The following is an 18852-nucleotide window of genomic DNA, read 5'->3' on the forward strand; positions in this document are numbered from 1 at the left end:
TGTGTGTGTGTGTGTACAGAGGATTTGTATATTTCAGCTGAGCACTAGTCTGTTAAATTTCCATGTAAATTACACTTCAGTTTCTCTCTCTGTATAGGACTCCTTTGATGTTGTCAGTTCTCAATGGGCACACGGACTGTGTCTATTCACTGCTTAACAAAGGAGCAAACGTAGATGCCAAAGATAAGTGGGGAAGGACAGCATTACACAGAGGGGTAAGAGAATTCTTCCTTTCCGTTTTTTTCCAGTATTGTACATACTGAGTTAAAATACAGGCTTAGTTTGCAGCACTAATGAACATATTATTTTCATAATTCCAATCTTAGCTTTAGATGTTCTTTTTAGTTGCTTTCAAGGCTAGCTTTTGCTTGTTTGCTACGTAACCTCAAAATTCTGTTGGATTTCCTGAGTGTCTTGATGTTGCTATAAGCTGCTGGCTGGAGAAGACCCAAAGTACGACATTTTGTCATGGAGTGGGGGGAAGCTTGTTAATGGATGGAAGAAAATTATGATATATGCCAAATAGGTTTGGGTTTTCTGGTTTGTTTTGTTGTAATCTTTGTCAGATAACTAGATGGGTGACTCATTCGGTATCATTCCAAGAAATCATGAATATAAAAGTACACTCCATTTCAAAGGAGTAGCTGTTTCTTAACATAAAAAAAACAGTAACTGTGGTTATTTTGTTATTAAATATTTAAGACATTGCCTGCAGTGTGCTTAGTTCAGTTATGTATCTTGACACTACATGTGAATGTTTGCAAACTTGTTTCATTTCTTTCTCTCAGGCAGTTACTGGGCACGAGGAATGTGTGGAAGCACTACTTCAACATGGTGCTAAGTCCTTATTACGAGATTGTAGGGGACGAACCCCTATACATTTGTCAGCTGCATGTGGACATATAGGTGTTCTAGGAGCTCTCTTGCAGTCAGCAACATCTGTGGATGCAGTTCCTGCAGTGGCAGACAATCATGGCTATACATCGCTGCACTGGGCCTGTTACAATGGTAAACGTGAAAGTGTCCTGGGGGGGAATGTGTCTCTTTGTAGGCATAGTGTCTCACAGAGGATTTCCAGTACTACTAAAGCATTTCGAATCTCAGTTAAGTATTCAACAATGAAATGACCCAAGGAGATAAGATATTTTTTATGTTGGGCATTTTGGAGGTGAAAATGTGCAGGGCTGTCATGTCGTGTTTACTCTTTTATTACTTCCAGAACAGTAATCATCACATTCTTGTAAATCTTCCTTTTCAGTGAATTTAGTGTCGACACTGTATTGCTTAAAATCGTATTTCATATTTATCTGGAATCTGAAATTAGATGTCAGAATGTAGATGCAACTGCAAAGGGAGTCAGCAGTTTGAGGGAATAGCTGAGGGACAAAACAATACATTAATATTGCTGGATGCAGTGTTATATTTAAGTCAGCACCTGGAAATCATTTAACTAATAAGAGCTGAATCTTCTACTAACATACTCATGGAGGTGCTGGCTATTTATGGATGACTTTCATTTTCACTAATGCAAATGTTTACATTTTACTGTATTCTGCAGTCATGTACATGTTCTTCAAACTTGATTTTGTATTAACTGTAATTAGTGAAGACCAGTGACAAAATGACGTTTGCATACAGATAGCTTTGAATTCCTTAAACAGGAAGCATCTTTATAACTTATCAAAGCAAAGCAATCTACTGAATTGTAGTTGGAATGTAATAACACCTATCTCTAAATTTGCTTTAGGTCATGACAGTTGTGTGGAACTCCTCCTGGAACAAGAAGTTTTCCAGAAAATTGAAGGAAATTCTTTCAGTCCATTGCATTGTGCTGTGTAAGGAAAAGCAAAATTATTCTTCATAGACTTAATCACAGTATTTAACAAAAGATTTATCATTCTGTAAATAACAGCTTGTTTAATTCTTTATAGGATAAATGACAATGAAGGTGCTGCAGAAATGTTAATTGATACGTTAGGTGCCGGTATTGTGAATTCAACAGATTCAAAGGGAAGGTAAGAGTACATCTGCATAGTGGAAGAATGTATGTAGTGGTTGCATTGACTCAAATTGCCTCAATAAATGTTGTTGTTTGTGTTTTTTTATGACCACTTCGATTTGTTCCTACTCCCCCCTTTTTATTCTTTGAAGATCATTTTAAATTCTGAATGAGGAAAAAAGTTGAGATTTTTTTTAATCTAGTTCTGATTCAATAAACTTGAATTGGCTTTTTGTTGTGTAGGCATGGTTAAAACTGCATCACTTCATGGGTATAATTGTATGCTTACTTCTTTTTCTCTGACTCAAATTGTATCTGTACTATGAACTACACGGTTATATATTTGAAACTTGAAGGTGATTTCTGGAAGGCACCAGTCACAACTTTTAACATGCCTGATCCCAGCTGATCAGTGGGAATGAGGGCCTGGTCTTCATACCTGTGGTCAGGTCTGAGCACACTCAGTGTGGATCGAGTAGGAAGCACAGCTGAGCGTGACCGTGTGATCTGTTTCAGGACTCCTCTTCATGCAGCAGCTTTTACAGATCATGTTGAGTGTCTACAGCTTCTACTCAGTCACAACGCTCAAGTAAATGCTATAGATGCTTCTGGGAAAACACCTTTAATGATGGCTGCAGAGAATGGACAGACGAATACTGTTGGTAAAGAATCTGTTTCTGCTGCTAAGTGTGATCTTACCACAGATGAGGTTGCCTTCATCAGTTTATTATTGTGGATATATTTTGTCAAAACAAGATGTTCATTTTGCACAAATGTAAACTATTAACATTTTACAGCATGTGCTTTCAGTTAATACGAACCTTCATTTCCTGCAGAGGTGCTGGTTAGCAGTGCTAAGGCTGATCTGACTTTGCAAGACAGCTGTAAGAACACAGCACTCCATTTGGCTTGCAGCAAGGTGCGTGCGTACTCTGACCTCAGCAGTACTTTGTCAAGCATTGTTTCCTATTAAAAACTTGTTACTTTGGACAGGCGTTCAAAGCTTTTTATTTTTATTTTTGAAGATTATTTGTTATGTAACAAATGTTTGTTCTGTGTTAAGGGTCATGAAACTAGTGCCTTGTTAATATTGGAGAAGATTACGGACAGAAACCTCATCAATGCCACCAATGCAGCCTTGCAAACGTACGTATCAGCAGAGAGTGTTTTTCAGATTCCTTTTTGGTGACTTTCTGCTAAAGCTTACTTATAAAGAGAATTATTCGGGGTTGGTTGTTTTTTTTCCTAAATTGATTGAATTTTGTTTGAATTGCCTAATACCAGAAGTTGAACCATTGGGAAGTGAAGTGTGTTGTTCAAACTTGAACTTCTAGTGTTATCTGAGTGAAAAGGATGAGAAATAAATCTTAATGTCTTGTGGTTCAGGGAATCCTGTGGGAGATAACTGCAGTCCACTCAGATTATCTGTAAACCCATATATTTGTTTTACAAATGACTTAATTTTTCAATTAAAATTCATTAAAATGTATCTTAAATTAATTGGAGGCACACAAAGGTTTTTTCTTCACAGCTAGCCATGGAAATGTAGCTAAGTGTGCTTGTGTTATTCCAGTGCTTGCTGTTAGTAAAATGTATCTATTACTGAGATGGAAGAGTTCATTTTCTATTCAGTATTATTCTGTCATTCTACATTATATTCTCAATATCCCAAGTGGGAAGGGACCCAAAAAGGTGGATCATCAGACCACTCAAAACTCAAACCCTATGTCTGAGAGCATTGTCCAAGTGCTCCTTGATCTCCAGCACTATGGAGCCGTGACCGCTGCCCTGAGATGGCTGTTCCATGCCCGACCACCCTCAGGATTCATTCTCAGTGCTTCCTGAGGATTTACCATCAAGCCTGTTTTGTTAGCACCATTATAGAGAAAGCTTACAATGTGTAAGTCATATTGTGGAACATGCTTCAGAATGAGCAAATAAAATACCTCATCTACATTCTTTTTTTTTTTTACTTTTAAAGAATGTATTTGTGTTGTAGGCAACATGTGACATCTGATACCTAGCTAAATTATGCACAAAATTCTTTATTGCTTTAGTAATGTTTATCACACAGACCACTTAGATAACACCAAAACTTACAAGCAACTTGTGCATTTCTCTGGCCTTGCATCCCTTCTGGAATCTGTCAAGTTCAAACCCCTGCAGTTTTACTGACTGTTCTCAGAGATCTGCTTGAAGCAAGGAGTTGAGACAGTAAGACTCCTTCCTCTGCTTTTGTTGTGTACTGTGGCACACCTCAGCATGCCTTGGCTCCTCTGGTCTGATCACCAGTTGTTATGGGAAACATCAGGTACATATCTGCACCTCCATAAAATGTTTGTGTAGGTTTCAGCAGCTGTTCAGAATATTACTGGTGGAGCACACGCTTCTCAGTAACTAAATGGACTTTAAACTGCTTTCATCGTAAACAATGTCATTCCTACGCAGAGGCAAGATGAGCAGTTTTTGGCTCTGTATTAAAGTGATTTTTCACATCTTTCATTGTATCTGTGGTTTGCATCTGTTCTTGAATTTTAGCACTTCAACATAAGCACCATAGATACAATTTCTCCTGTTCTTGTCTTCTACATTTCACTTGTTTTCAAATCAAAATAGAGTTCAGAGTTAATGCAAACAACTGTAAGAAGCTCGGAATGAGTGAAGAGCAGTAGAAATCCGAGTGGAATGAAGCTGGTGATTGTTTCCTGCTGAGTGCTGGTAGGGTTTCTTTAAACCAGTGGGAATCAATTCAGGAAAACTATTGCATTTTTAAAAGGTATAATTAGAGCAGCTGAGGTAAACTTACACTTCCCTTGATACATGAAAACACCACACTTGAGATGGTTAATAGTTTGAGGTTTTCAAAAGTAATTTGTTCTTCTTGCTTTATGTGTTCTGAATTCTTCATCTCTATTCACAAAGGAGTGTAGTGGTTTCTGGAAGGCAGATTGATGCAGTGCTTCTGTGTCTCTTGAAAGCATTAATATGCAATAAAATAACATAGTGATATTTGTTTTCTAATGATTATTGCCAGTGACATAGTAGATTTCAGTCTATTAAAAACTGTTTAGTGAAGGATTTATTAATGGGAAGGTATAGGTGACTCTGATTTGTTATTGTGATCATTTCCAGCAGCTACTTCCTCACATGTGGTTCCATTAGAAAAAAGAAAAAAAAAATAGAGTTATTACTGTGTAGTTTCTCTGCAGCAAGAAAATAGCTTTGCTTTTTTCCTGTCTTGGTTTTGTATCTCCTGTACTTGGATAATGTGTAAATAAAATACATCAGTAATCATTTAAGTAGATGCAGTCTATCTGTCTTGTGTATTATATTTTGTTCTAAGCTTTATATACCACTTTGTTTGTCTTCACAGACCTCTGCATGTCGCTGCTCGAAATGGACTAACAGTTGTAGTTCAAGAACTGTTAGGAAAGGGAGCAAGTGTACTTGCTGTGGATGAAAACGGTAAGAATGAATTTAACTTTGTTTCCCCATAGCAGCTATGCTTTTCAGCTCAACTCACCGAATGCAATAACCATGTGGAAATTTCATATGAACCTTCCAGTAGGTTTCCCCATAGAAAAAACAGTATATTGGTGATCGGTCATTTTAGAGGAGGGGAAGCAAAGTTTTCAGAACAATGCAGCTGATGGTGTAGAAATTTTTGGTTGAAGTATATGGTCTGACAGTGCATATATTGTGAATACACTGGCTCTGGTGTGTTGGAAACAGAAAAAAAGTAATGCTGAAGGTCACTTGTTAAGCTGGCTGGAGTGGCCACCCATTTTGTCTGGGTTGATGTACCGTTTTGTTCTCTTTTCCATGCAAGTGTGAACTACAGATCTCAGTTACTGGGTCTCGAGCTTCTGGGTCATTAGAGCTTTTTGTTGCATGTAAGAAAAATAACGGAATTAGAAAAGTCTCAGAGAATAAATCCCACACCTTGTAAGGACAAAAGTTCACGAGGCCTGCTGACTTCTTTGCACATTTTCACATATGAAATGTATGACTCCAATATGCCTTGTGACTAAAAGCAGTAGTTGTTTTTTGGGTTGTTATTTTTTAGTGGTTGTTTTCTTGTTTCGTTACATTTTTGTGGGATTTTTTTCTCTTTGTTTTTTCCAGAAAGGGCACGCCTGATTAATAGTTCAACTTAGATTTCCATTTTGGAAAGCTTGTCCTCTCTTGATGTTTGCTGTGACCTTCCTTTTACAGGGCTTCTCAAATTGCACTGCTTAAATTGACGTGAGTGATACAAGGATCGTTCCTCCCCTAAAATAGGGTAAAGGGTAACTGCTGAACGGAACGCCCTAGGATAAAAGATGGGAAAACATCTGTCTTTGACTTCTAGCTTCTCATCACAGTTGTGCCAGCTGGAGATACCATCTATATTTTCTGTGGGTTCTTCATGTGCACGGCGTCAGTGCCATGCTGAGGAGGATCTGTGCTGTAACAGTTGTTCACACAGAAGTCGCAGTTCACTGTCAGCCAGGGGATGGAACTAACATTTACACTTCTCTTTAAACCTGCTAATATTTTAAATTTAAAGCAGCTCCTCGGTGCTGCCTAATTCTAGTTCCTCTCCGTGGTTCCTAGCATTTCTAATAGCTATTACATTGCTTATGGAACCTCATGCAGCCTTGAGAGTATTCAGAGTGAATGCTTTGAGCTGTGAGAGAGCAAGAGAAAGAATAAACATGTGGTATTTCATCCCTAGTTATAGAAGCTCGAGATGTAAAATGAAATGTTAGTGTAAGTTCTGGGCTTTGGAGGGTTTTTAACAGAAACAAGTCTGTCAGTTCATCTTTCTGTTGACCTTCAGTTTTATTTTTTCACAACAAAGTGGGATGCTGTGTTCCAGAGACGCACGAGTGCTGCCTTACACATCTGGAATGCCCGGTTCTCCCATTGCTTCTGCAGACTGTTGCTGTTGACTCTGGGCTGTTTAAGCCAGGATTGTCCCTTGCTTGTTGTTTCCTTACATTCTAGCCACGATGAATTCCCATCAGGAGCCTGTCTCCCTGCTTAAAAATTCTGTGTAATTGTACATTGTGGTTTAACCCCATGGTAACTATTTCTGAACCGTGTCCTAAAACCCCACCTGGGTCATTTCTTCAATAAAGGCAGTTCCTCGGTAGTTGCAGTCCTGGTGAACTGAGCATTGCCTCAGTGTTCATGTCTCCTGAGTGTGTGGACAGAAGGTCGTCGTGTGGCTTACCATAAAGCCATGCGTTACGAAATGCAGATGAGTAACTTCAAACCTGGGTGCTGTACACCTTCAGGCTGTGAACTGGGAGTAGGCAGGCTCTCAAACGTGTGTGGCCATCAGCGTGTCTGCTCTGCAGAACTAGGTGTCACCTGCACCTGTGCTCATGCTGTCTGCAGTGAAAAGCAGTAGGGAACCTTTCGTATGAAGAAGTATTTCACACAGTGCTATAGTTTCTGCAGTGACACTCTGGGGAGTGCGCTCCCATCCCCTTGCCCAGCTGACCTCACCATTTCCAGAGCCAGGCTGCTCTGGTTGGCCAATCCGTTTAAAAAGCCCTGGCGTCTCCGTTCCAAAGAACGCTGACTTCTGGGATGGTTTTGTAACTGAAAGCTGTGAACTAACAAACCCACAAGTAATGTATAATGTATTTGATGTTACGTCACAGCACAGAACTAAGTGAGATGAAACGTTTCTGCGGCGGAAAGATGACATGACCTTGGACAGATGTGTACATTATGGTTTTGTTTTTCTTGGCTTGCAGGTTACACACCAGCTCTGGCCTGTGCACCCAACAAGGACGTGGCCGATTGCCTTGCACTCATCCTGGCCACGATGATGCCCGTTTCGTCGAGCAGCACATTACCTTCCCTTACATTCAATGCCATTAATCATTACACCAACACCTCTAAAACTGTCACCTTCGATTCCTTGCCAATCATGACGAGCGATCATAGCTCTTACTGTACTTTCAACAACATTGGCAGGGAGGATGGCTACCCGTACACAGAAGAAGACGAACTCAATGACTCAGATTCTGAGACCTATTGAACGCTGCATTTTGTAGGGCTGGAGCATGACCCCTGAGGCTGGAAGGGGCACCACATCTGTGCTTTTGAAAAAAGCTGTCAGAATTTGAATACAAAAAGAGGACAGACCTTCAGAAGATGCTTTTTATTGTGGTTGCATATAAAAAAAAAATCCATGAGACTCTAGAAGGATTTTTAAGAGCATATTTTGCAGAAGAAGCAGAAATTCTTGAATAAATTCTTGGAACCCATGGCAAAAAAAAAAAAAAAGAATAAATAAAAAGAATGTCAAAACTGCTTTATTTAACTGCTCCACCATTCTGTGTCCGCTGCCAGGAGTAACTTCTGCAGATGGGGAGCACTCCCTGATGTAAAGGAACGACACTGCTGTGCAACACAGAGGATGCCAGATTTAAATATTGTCAATAAACGAAAATCATTTTGAAGGCAATAAAAGCGTTTGGTACAGTAGGCATTGTTTGTGCTGCAAATTGCCAAAGGACCAAATAACTTAAAAGATTTTTTTGTTTTGTTTTTAATTAAGTACCTTTTTTGTGAGAACTGGAATAGATTCTTTGAGAAATTGTTTTAACCAAACCTTAATTACTTCTGGGAAAGGAGCTTAGATTTGGTTTTAAGTGTTGGGATTTTGTTTGTTGTTGTTTCCTATCTAAAAGCCTTCCGACACTATTAAATGTACCATGAGAGAAAGCAGATGTATTTTTCAGTTTTGTTTCCTTTTTCTTTTAGGCAACATGAAAATGGAACTTGTCATACTTTTCTAACACTAAAACTAAACCAGCTAACAAGGTGAAGTCAGGGTGAAAAATGTACAGTGTAATAAACAAGGGAAGGGTGGGAGACGGGGGAGGGGAACGGTCATTGTTGCACAGTTTTAGACTTTTTAACTTCGGTGGTTTGAATTATTATTTTTTTTAATTTAAAATACGTGAGTAACATGGAAACTGTGAAACTGCATAAAAGGAGTGGCAGCATCTCCGTGACCCCGTTGTGACTGAGAGTTCTTTCCAACAATCTGTCCGCTTCCTTACGTCGAAAAAATTGTACGTAGAGTTCAAACTGTATGTCCCTACCACTTTTATTTTTAACAGATCCTGGAGTTACCGGGGGAGGGGGAGGTGAATTTAAAAGTATATTTCCCTATTAGAAAGAAGTACAGTGTCTGGTCTGTGGGAAGAGCCGTGTATCTTTGTAGTGCCCCGCTTAGGAAATGAGCAGCAGAAGCAGGTCCCTGGTATGTAGTTCAGACTCACCCCAAGGTCTTTATTTTGTTTTTAATTTATAACAGACTACTGCATTTTTTTAATTGCCTGAAGAATGAAAAGCTGACATAAGCAAGCTCAAGTCTCATCTGTTAAATACAAGTATTTACTTTATTTGGCTCTGCTTTAACTACAGCTGTTACTTTTCAAGTGAAATGGCTTATGTACAAGCAAGGAGTCCTTGCGTGTCCTGGTGAAGTACAAATAAATTACTGCAAACTGATTTGAATTTCCTTTTTATCCTTTTTGTATTGTGAAACTGGAAATCTTTATGATATTGTAAATTATCAGCTGGTTTTCTGAACATAATGTGGAAACACGGGACAATATTTTGATCTATTTGATAATTTTGTGGGGTTTTTTTTTTTGAAGAATTAATGAGCATGTACATAGAAATAGTGACTGCTTGAATACTGTATTTACCTGCACTCTTTCAGTACTTCAAGATTCTTGTATATTTTACGGAGTATAATAAAACTCAAATGTGAGTTCTAAGGAATAATCTATTTGTATCTGTTAAGCATTAATGGCAGAGTCCCTTGTTGAACTGTTAGAATGTATAAAATCTGCTTCGCAACGGCTTTGTAATCCTCAACTGGAGGTGAGTTATTGGAGCTCATAGGAACTTGAAATGTTAGATGAGTTCATTATTCCTCTAGGCTTTCTTTTAAGTCTTGCTTTAACCATTTGTGCCTGTGCTCGTTGTTTGCATACGCAGTACGTTTGTCTTCCAGCAGAATTAGATGACTTCAGGGTGATGGCGCTCTGTTTTCTTCCCTCTAACTCTCTCAAGAGTGCACAGCTTCGTGGGAGTGACTGACGTGCTCTGGCCGAGCGAGCAGGCAGCTCAGGAGATCCCCATTGGCCTGCACTGAGATTCACCCCATCTGTTCAAATACCGAGGTCGAAACAGCATGGATCCAGCCATCCTCACGTGCATCACAACGGCAAGCAGCACCTGCACTGTGCGAAAGGTAACAGTGAAATGTTTCTGTTAATGAAGCTGTCCAGTTTTGAAGCTGCTTGATTCTTACTACAAGAGCTGCTAACTTCATTTCGGGATTCAGAGTTGTGTGTATGTCTCATCTGTGGAGTTTATCCAGTGAGCCTGGAGATCTCTGTTCGTGTGAATGTTCATACAGGGTAGGACAGTAGTTGTGCCTCCCAAATGGTAACTGGGACTCTTACTAGAAAATGATCTGATTCCTGAAATGGAACAACGTTTGCTTCAAAAACACACTACTCTTGTCAGATACTGCTTTCCTAATGAGAGGTCAGGGAGGAGGGAGCAGGATGGCACAGCTGGACCACTGAAGCAGTGCATTAGGGTAAAATAAAGACTTTTCATACTGGAAAACATAAAGGGACTTCAGTAATGACATCAACCAGCTCTGATCAGCTCTGCGTGCACCCTGACTGCTGCTGTGTTTTATGGGTTATTCAGTTCTCAGGATAAATGTCATGCAGTAGAAGTTGCCAGGTTAGCACAGAACTTACTGGACAGAGCTGCTGTTTTCAGAGAGTGCTGTGTTTGTGTAAATGCTTGATCTCGTCACAAGAATCTATCTTTTTTCTTCCTTATATTTGTTGTTGCCCTTTTTCCTCCCCTTTCAGGAGTCTGTAATCAAGGTTTTTCTTGTAATGTCATATCAAGTCAAGTCTCCCCTCCTACTTATTTATTTCCTATTACTGCTTAGCCAGCACCTGGATTTCTCCAGAACAGTCATAAAAGTTGTGCTCCAGTTCATATCTGGACAGTGGGTACTAAAGACCCCAAAGCTGTTACCTCATGTGCAACTGGTAATGTTTGTAGGTTCTTCAGCCCCATAATCCTGTTTCTAAGAAGAATTAGCTCCCTTAGATTCTGTCCATTTAAAAGCAACAAATGCTGTAATAATCCAGATAAAGTCTTCTGCATATATTCTAGTCTGAGAGAGAGCTCAGTAGAACCTTGTAGGCAGAAGCGAATACCATTCCAAGGATTGCTGTCTGGCAAATAGTTGTGAGAAGTTTAATCACGTGGTTCATCATGGAACATTTCAACAGTGCCAGATGTGTCAGGGGAGTTTATAATCCTGACTCTGTATTTGGAGCAGTGAGGTTCACCTCATAAAAGCAGAAAGCTAAATGAAAAGGAAGCAGCAGTTCTGCAGAAGTGGAGGGGGTGCTCTTTGCTAGGAGGCGCAGGGCTGAGGGGAAGGAGCTCGGTGGCACTCCCTGGCTGCAGCTGCCAGAGCACTCTCCTCACACTGCCCACTCTGTGACTGCTGATGGCGCTTCTCAGTGCAGAGGCCGTTGTGTTTTTGCTGTAGAAGCACAGGACAGAATGGCCTTCATCATGTCCTAATCAGTAGTTCAGACTTCGACCACCACTTCCACTGAGCTACACTTCAGCTCAGTAGAGTACACTTGAAGATCAGTTGAAAAACAGCAAGTATTGCAATTCTTGAAGTTTATCCAGGAAATTCCTATCAGTCCTTCAGTCCGAGATTCACCAGTCTTTATGGCCACTTGCAGTCCTCTCTCAGTGACTTGTGACAGCTTCTTTTTCCTGTAATGTGCTGCAGAAGTTGATGGATGGTTGGAGAAAAATTCCTTCAGATAAGGATTAAAACGCTGATTTTAAATCAGTAGCTGGGACTGCTATATCCCCCTTGCCAGACTGTTATTCAAGCTCTTTAAGATAGATGGTGTTTCAGTATAGCAGTTGATACGCCCCTTCCCAGACTGGTTGTTCACAGATGTTAACAGTGGTGTAACATTTACTTAGTTACTGTTAAAAGTATATGAGATAACTGAGTGAGGTTGCACTCAGCCAAGCAAGTGGCCAGTACGTTACAGAGATTTCAGATGGGAGGGAAAAAGGGAGGTGAGAGTGAGGAGAAAACCTCAGTGCTCTAACCACACATCAGAACCCGACACCACTCAAGCTATATATATCTATTTTCTCGCATGTATTTGTGCGTTCCCTTTCCTCTTTTTCTTCCTTTTGTAACAGTTTTCCACTCCTTTCATTTCCATCCCCACCAAGACCCCAGAGAACCAAAGAATTAAATTAAAAGGGGAGAATTCAGTTGAAACGAGATGATTTTCCTCATCTGAAACATCTCAACGCATTGTAACAAGCCTTTACGTTTGCAGCGCAATTCATTTACTTATGGAATGACAGAAGCTTCCAAGATGCACACTATGGTTTATTCGGTCATCTTTTCAAATGTAGAATCTAATTAGACAGTCACATAACATACCTGGAGATCCTGAAGTGCAGATGTTCAACAGTTCCCGTTAAGATACACACTCTGAAAATCCGAGTGCTTTTCTGATTCAGTTAAATATCTGTGCTAGTCCTTTTCATACCATCGTCCATACAGAGCAGCTGTCAGTAGGCCATGAGTGGTTCTATTTTTGCTTAAGAAATAGTGGTCGTTTTTCCAACCCATGTGATCAGCAAAGTCCAAGGTGATGCCAGATGTCAGCAGTAAAGGAAAGATATAAGGAGTACTCATATTCCCCCACAGCTGGAAATCTATCAGAGCAGTGGCATCTGTAACCTCCTGTCCACAAGTGCTAAAGCTGAGACCTCCACACTTCACTAATGCACAGGCCTGGACATAGTATATGCCATTCACTGTATGGAGCCCATCAAAAACTCCCAAAGCGTATAATTCATCAGTTAAAACATCTCTCCTATACTTCAAGTAGCAACAAAGAGTATTGGCGCAGACCTGAAGTTCTCCTTTTTCTGCCCATAGAGGAACAAAAGTAAAATTGTCATACATCATTTCTGCATAGAAAAGGGGAGGTAACCATTCGTTTCCTTCTTCTGATTCTTTGCCAGGGGCCTCCTGTCCTTCCGTGAAGCAAACCTGGCCGTCCACTGAGGTACTTGTAAAAGTACTGCATGAATGATGTATGTCCCCTCCAAATCTTTCATTACGCTCCAGATCAGTTTTGTAATCTGTGCTAATCACGGGAATTTCTGCTACTATGAGCTTGCCACCGTAACTTTCCATGTTGTGGTAGATAAATGATTGGACTGGAGTGTATATGCCACTCCCTGTCATGCCCAGAGTAGGGTGGTGGATATTAGCTGCTAAAATATTGACATTGAAAGCTGTTGCAAAAGCTTGTTGAAATTCCACAGCGGACAGGAGCGGGAGCTGGTTCATCCAGGCAGTTGGATACACAATTTGCTTTACATTGAATTGTCTGATGAGATTCACTGCAGGCTCAAAGAAGAGTATGTCAAAGCACGTAAACATACCAAACTTGCCAGCAAAAGGGGTGTCAAAGAGCTTATAGTCGGGCTCTGGAGGGGTGTCAAAAGCATATTCGAAGTACAGGTTGTGTTTACGGTACGTGGCTACCAGCGTGCCAGCATCGTCCAACACCACGTTGGTATTGAACTGGTACCTTCCATCACGAGGACAGCGAGGGTCAGTGTGCTCACAGGGCTGCTTAGTGCCTAAGTTTGCCACCAGGAATATTTTGTTGTTCAGTGCCATGCAGCTCAGACGCTGAAGAACCTAGAGAACCAGGACACAGAGAGGACGTTTCACTTCGGCAGCTTCTGACCGTTGCTGGAACGTCAGTGGCTTTAAGACACCATAAGACAGCTGCTTTGTGCACACCTTGAGAAAGCACATTTCTAACATTGATTATTTGGACCTGCAGCAGTTTGTTCCTGCAACTACTTTAGAGTTTTCACCTTAAACTTATTAAGAAAAGAATGACTAGCTACAACTCACAGAAGCAGAGAGGTAAACTCCTTTTGCTGAGTTGCACTAAAGAAATACTGAACGTTACAGGCTGCAGCACAGAGAAAGCTATACATTAACTGCTGTATATTTTCTTTCAAGGTGAGACTGTGCAGCCTGATGCACCACAGTGCAGCTGTTTGAAGCTAAGTCTGGACAAGTACAAATAGTCCATCAGAATTTAAACCATTTTCCTAAGGTTCATCCCTGACCTACGTAACGTTGCTGAGAAGGTAAGTGCAGTGCTCAGGAAGAACACAGTTCACTAACTGAGGCCTGGAGCCTTAGGTGGGATTTCTCTTCGTAGCACCACTCCATCCAGATCTATCAGCCACCTTATACGAGACTGTGCAGATATTGTTGAAGAGCTTTTTAGGTTCTGATGGGGTACTGCTGTAGCTACGTGTTTATATTTAAACAGCTTCAGCACATTTTGATGTGATTTTCTGCAGTTCTGCTGAAATGAGAATGTGCATCAACAAGGGTACTGAACCCTGCTTAACTGCAGCAAAGACTTCCAGTATTGCAGACTGCAAGTATAGGACCTGAACATCAAACTAAATCTTTGCTTGAGTATGACCACCAGTAGTAACGATTCATAGGCCAAAGTAGGTCAGAATTCACCACTGCGAGGTTTGCACAGAAGTTCTGCTGTCTCAGTGGGTACAAACTTATTTTCAGTGTATTGGTTACTGTAACATTAGAGGAATAAACAGCTTGTATTCCTAAGTGTGGAATAATTACCATTAGGTCCAGGGGAGTAGATGAAAACACTATTCTGGTAATTTGCTCTTCTGTAATCTCACTCCATCTACGTTAAGTTGTGACATCCATTTACACTGTTGCAGGTCCTTTCCTGTTACTTGAGCTAATCAGTTCACACACAGTCAAATGAGTCACAGTGTTCTCAAGTCATTACATCCATAGGATGCTTGGACTATTAAAACAGGGTGACAAGAAAGTATCAGAAATGACAATAGTACAATACTGTTTTATTGAAACTGCGTTCAAAGTGAAATCCCAAACTACCTGTGATGTATCTTATTAGACTGCCATTTCATGAGGGGTTGGAGTTCAGAAGCCTAGAACACATAAACAAGCTGAAGCTCTTCCATGCATCCGTCCAAAATAATCTGCTAGGAATGAAACCAGCATAAACTGAGTCCATTCAAACAGTCTGCTAACTATGAGTTGTAATAGTTCTTCCTTAATTCTCCTCTGCACTTAGAGCACAGAGCTAGCTTTTAGTTATTCCACTTTGTGCCACAGAACATTCCTATATTTACCTCTGTGTCATTGAACAAATACTTCTCTCTGCATGGATTCCACTTCACAGAGTCAGAGTGTGGAACAAAATCTAAGTAAGGATAAATTGATCTTCTGGTGAAGTTGAAGCCATGGATTCCATCTTCAGGAAAAACAATGATCTGTGCCCCCTGTATGTAGAACAAAGGTGTGTCTTGTAAGAATACCAAAAGCAACATAAGTACAAAATGAAAAAAGGACAATATTTTGGGTAAAGAGAGCTGAGGAAGTTAAGAATAACTCAAGTATATTTTGATTTGAATGTAGTTTGAAAACATCACTTCTTTAACAATTAACAAATGCAGTCAGTGTAACTGTTTAAAAAAAAAAGTCATTTAATTTGGCTGATAAGTTTATCTTGAGAAATAACCAACTTGTCTTTATTCTAGGGGCATGCAAATATGAGCAAACTTCATCTAAATTCTTAGCAGAAATAGCCTCCGTTTACATGGGTCACAGAATATTATCGTTCAGGTTAAAGACTAGACCTGTTAAAGACTTAATTTTGTTTTCAGAACTGTGCTATTTGTGGATGAAGTCTATGAAAAGGTGCAGCAACTTTGCCAAAGGTGCAGCACAATGTGAGTGGCTTATATACCCTGGTTAGGCTCATAGGGCTGGAGAAGGCACTGGCAGCAGTACTGTTTTCAGAGACAGTCTGGCTGCGGAAGCAGTGCATGCTGTAGTGGCCATGCAGCCATCACAGGTCTGGGTTGGCACAGCCTAAAATGATGGGACAGCTGTTCTTACAAAAAAAATATATTAATTCCTTTTCAATCAGATAAAGCATCAGTCTCAAAAGTCAGTTCGAACTTGCTATCTTTGCTACTGCTTTGGGATAATTTACGTTATCTCAGATGCAGTGATGCATAAAGATAGCTCTGGTGCTTCAGGGCTGCAAGGCCTTGTATCCTGAATTTCTCAAACAAAAACAACAAAAAAATTATCCACATTTTGAAGTTAATCAGAAATGGAAGTTCTTCCTGTTCAAAAAAAAATACATCTGTGTAACTTGCAAGTCACTTCTCTGCATAGGTATGCTAAAGCCTGCTTCCTCTGGCTAGAACCACACTGGGACTTCTTCAGGAGGAAGGGAAAGGAGGCTGTGTAAGAACTGCCAGAAATACCACTCTCTATCCCCTGAATATATTTAGGCTGAGTACCAGCCTGTGGAGGGAAGGGAAAAGGAATGGAAAACTTTACTTCCACCAGGCTGTTAATGGTGGAACATTCATTTCCAAGGCATTAAACTTCAGTGTTCAGAAACATGCAGGAATTTCCATTGAGAGCACTGGAATAAAATCAAAGCCGAAGACCGAAAACAAATCTTCTAATAAAAACATTCCATTGAAGAAAACAGAAAGGAATTGGGCATCCAGATTAAAATAGAACATTAATTTCCCTATACTGAATAACTATAGGTACGTTTTTCCAAGCTTGGAATAACTCGAGGCAGACAAGCTGCTAATTGGGCCTGATTTTTTTTCAGAGCTGCTGGCAGGTCAGAATGTCTGAAAAAACAGAGCATACTTCTGTATATAAATATGGCTGCAGTTGCTTGGGAACACAAATGTGAAACATTATCCTCAAATAGCACTTACTCTGTATATACATAAGGCACACACGACTGCTGCTGAGCCACTACCTGTCCTGCAGCAGCCACTGCTTGCTGCTCGTAGATGTCCAGGTTTCTGCCCATGAGTTCCAGCGCAGACCGTCGATCAACGAGGGCTGCTGGGTTTGGACTCAGGATGGACTCATGCTCGTACACAGCGGCGACGTAACGTGCCTCCTCCACTCTTCCTGAGACAGCTTGATAGCAGAGAAAGCAGACAGCCAGCTTCCAGCACAGCTCCACCATGTTGTATGCCATAAATCTAGAGTAAAAAAAAACAACAAAACAGGTGTGGAGGAGAGGGGGGAGCTTCGGTGACAACTTGTGCCAGGAACTTAAATGTAACATTAAATACAGAGTGTAACTGAGACTTTGCAGTGTTTGAACTGAGCGTGTTGTTTTTAAACTGCTGAACAAAGACGTGTGTATTGTTTCTACAACTTCACCCTATGATGTGGCTTTAAAAAAAACCCTTTTTGCTACACATTCAGTTGCACTGCCTTCTCACTCCATCTCCCTTTGCAGTTAATGTTCTTGTTCATCTACAGATCTGTTGCACCATGTATTGAAGTATCTCTGGGAAAAGCTAACAGCAGCTCACAAACGTGCACTTTGTCCCCCAGCTGGCAGCCATGGTGGTTTACACATAGTGATTCCCAGAGCTACTTGAACACTGTATTTAGGAGACAAGGAGCAACATATAACTCTTTATTGATCTGGGTAACTGCCAGAAGAATTTGAAACTGCCTCTGCATTTACCTGTTTTTTTCTCTGCATGGAAATGGCTCTCCTGATGGAACATGAATTCCCATTTCATTCCAACTCTGCACATGTGATAAATGGACTAATTTGGCTTTTTTTCCAACATTGAGTGCAGTTCAGAGCCACATTTCTCCTGTACAGTGCAGACAGGTAAGGTAACGTGCTTTGTGGTAACAACAATAAAACAAGGACACAAACAAAATGAAAAAATATATATATATACAAAAAATTGGCATTACTGAGCTTCTCTTAGATTGAATTCTTTGCCCATCTGTTCAATCTAGACCTCAGCAGCAACCCAGAAAGACACTGCCTTGAAAAGCACACGTCTGTTGTATTCTCTCATTGAAGAAATCCCTTTCATGCTTCCCTTTTGCAGAAACAAAAGAAGAATTACAGAGTCTGGAAGGATATCAGTGATGTTGAGAGAGCATGAATGAGAGACATGCCGATGCTACATATTGACAGCCTGCAGTATTCAAGTTCAGTTACTGACTTTTTAATTATATTTCTTCTTTGGTAACACTAATCCAGGAAAAAAATGTGCTGAAACACACTGTGTTTTGCAGCCCCTGTGACCCATGACACCCTGAACTTTTCCAAAGCAAATACGATGACCTTTCTTTAGCTCTCGTTAGGAGGAGTTCAATGGGAAAAAAAAGAGATCAGTTTTTAACTAGTCATATTTTTATTCTTATTTGTTTCACATCAAAAATAGTTTTCTACCTAAAAAAAAAAAAAAAAAAAACCCACAAAGTTTAGGCACACTAACTGCAATTCCAGAATGAACAGCAGGTGATAACCAATCCTCAGTACTGGTGTAGCTTTTCTTTCTTCTCCCCCTCCCCTTTTTCCTAAGTGCCATCTCATCCAGTACTCAGCAGTGTGCAATTTGAAGTGTGCAGGGATCCGTCCAGATAGCATTTGCTAAGTAACATCTTAATTTAAACCACCTGTTCATTTCCATGAGCTCTACATGCATCACTCATTTGAGAGCAACACAATCCTGTGTAGGACAGGAAAATCAAAACCTTTGTGCCTGGATCAGACAACACATTTGTTTGCTCAACAAAAAGTTTCATAACATGTAGTAAAGCTTATCAGGCTGCAGGTGTG

General features: G+C 40.3%; 2 protein-coding genes across 3 annotated transcripts in view; one reads left to right on the forward strand and one right to left on the reverse strand.

Annotated features, from left to right (window-relative positions):
* Nucleotides 1-9799, forward strand: part of ANKRD28 (ankyrin repeat domain 28) — a 106691-nt gene extending 96892 nt beyond the window's left edge. For both annotated transcript variants that reach the window (XM_065753163.1, XM_065753162.1), the window contains exons 20-28: nt 98-215; nt 789-1008; nt 1748-1835; nt 1932-2015; nt 2516-2661; nt 2836-2918; nt 3063-3145; nt 5373-5464; nt 7750-9799. In XM_065753163.1, the coding sequence (XP_065609235.1) occupies nt 98-215; nt 789-1008; nt 1748-1835; nt 1932-2015; nt 2516-2661; nt 2836-2918; nt 3063-3145; nt 5373-5464; nt 7750-8036 (1201 nt within the window). In that variant the 3' untranslated portion in view covers nt 8037-9799. The remainder of the gene's footprint in view (nt 1-97; nt 216-788; nt 1009-1747; nt 1836-1931; nt 2016-2515; nt 2662-2835; nt 2919-3062; nt 3146-5372; nt 5465-7749) is intronic.
* Nucleotides 9800-12279: 2480 nt separating this feature from the next.
* BTD (biotinidase) lies at nt 12280-17232 on the reverse strand. The gene is made up of 3 exons (XM_065752519.1): nt 17005-17232; nt 15341-15490; nt 12280-13823 (listed from the first exon to the last, which is right to left on the reverse strand). Exons 1-3 carry the CDS (start codon nt 17230-17232, stop codon nt 12639-12641), a joined length of 1563 nt encoding a protein of 520 aa, XP_065608591.1. The 3' UTR covers nt 12280-12638.
* Between the last annotated feature and the right edge of the window lie 1620 nt (nt 17233-18852).

This window comes from Cyrtonyx montezumae, unplaced genomic scaffold (genome assembly GCF_038088225.1).
Source record: "Cyrtonyx montezumae isolate F1298 unplaced genomic scaffold, pur_monq_1.0 scaffold_8, whole genome shotgun sequence".
Lineage (NCBI taxonomy): Eukaryota > Metazoa > Chordata > Aves > Galliformes > Odontophoridae > Cyrtonyx > Cyrtonyx montezumae.

What these genes read in the sequence shown, in the direction of transcription:
- BTD (XM_065752519.1), bottom strand. Translation starts at nt 17,232, where the DNA reads ATGGCATACAACATGGTGGAGCTGTGCTGGAAGCTGGCTGTCTGCTTT. An exon ending in CAGTGGCTGCTGCAGGACAG is followed by an intron (nt 15,491 to 17,004) that starts GTAGTGGCTCAG and finishes TTCTACATACAG; the next exon opens with GGGGCACAGATCATTGTTTT. An exon ending in ATTTGTTCAATGACACAGAG is followed by an intron (nt 13,824 to 15,340) that starts GTAAATATAGGA and finishes CTGGTTCTCTAG; the next exon opens with GTTCTTCAGCGTCTGAGCTG.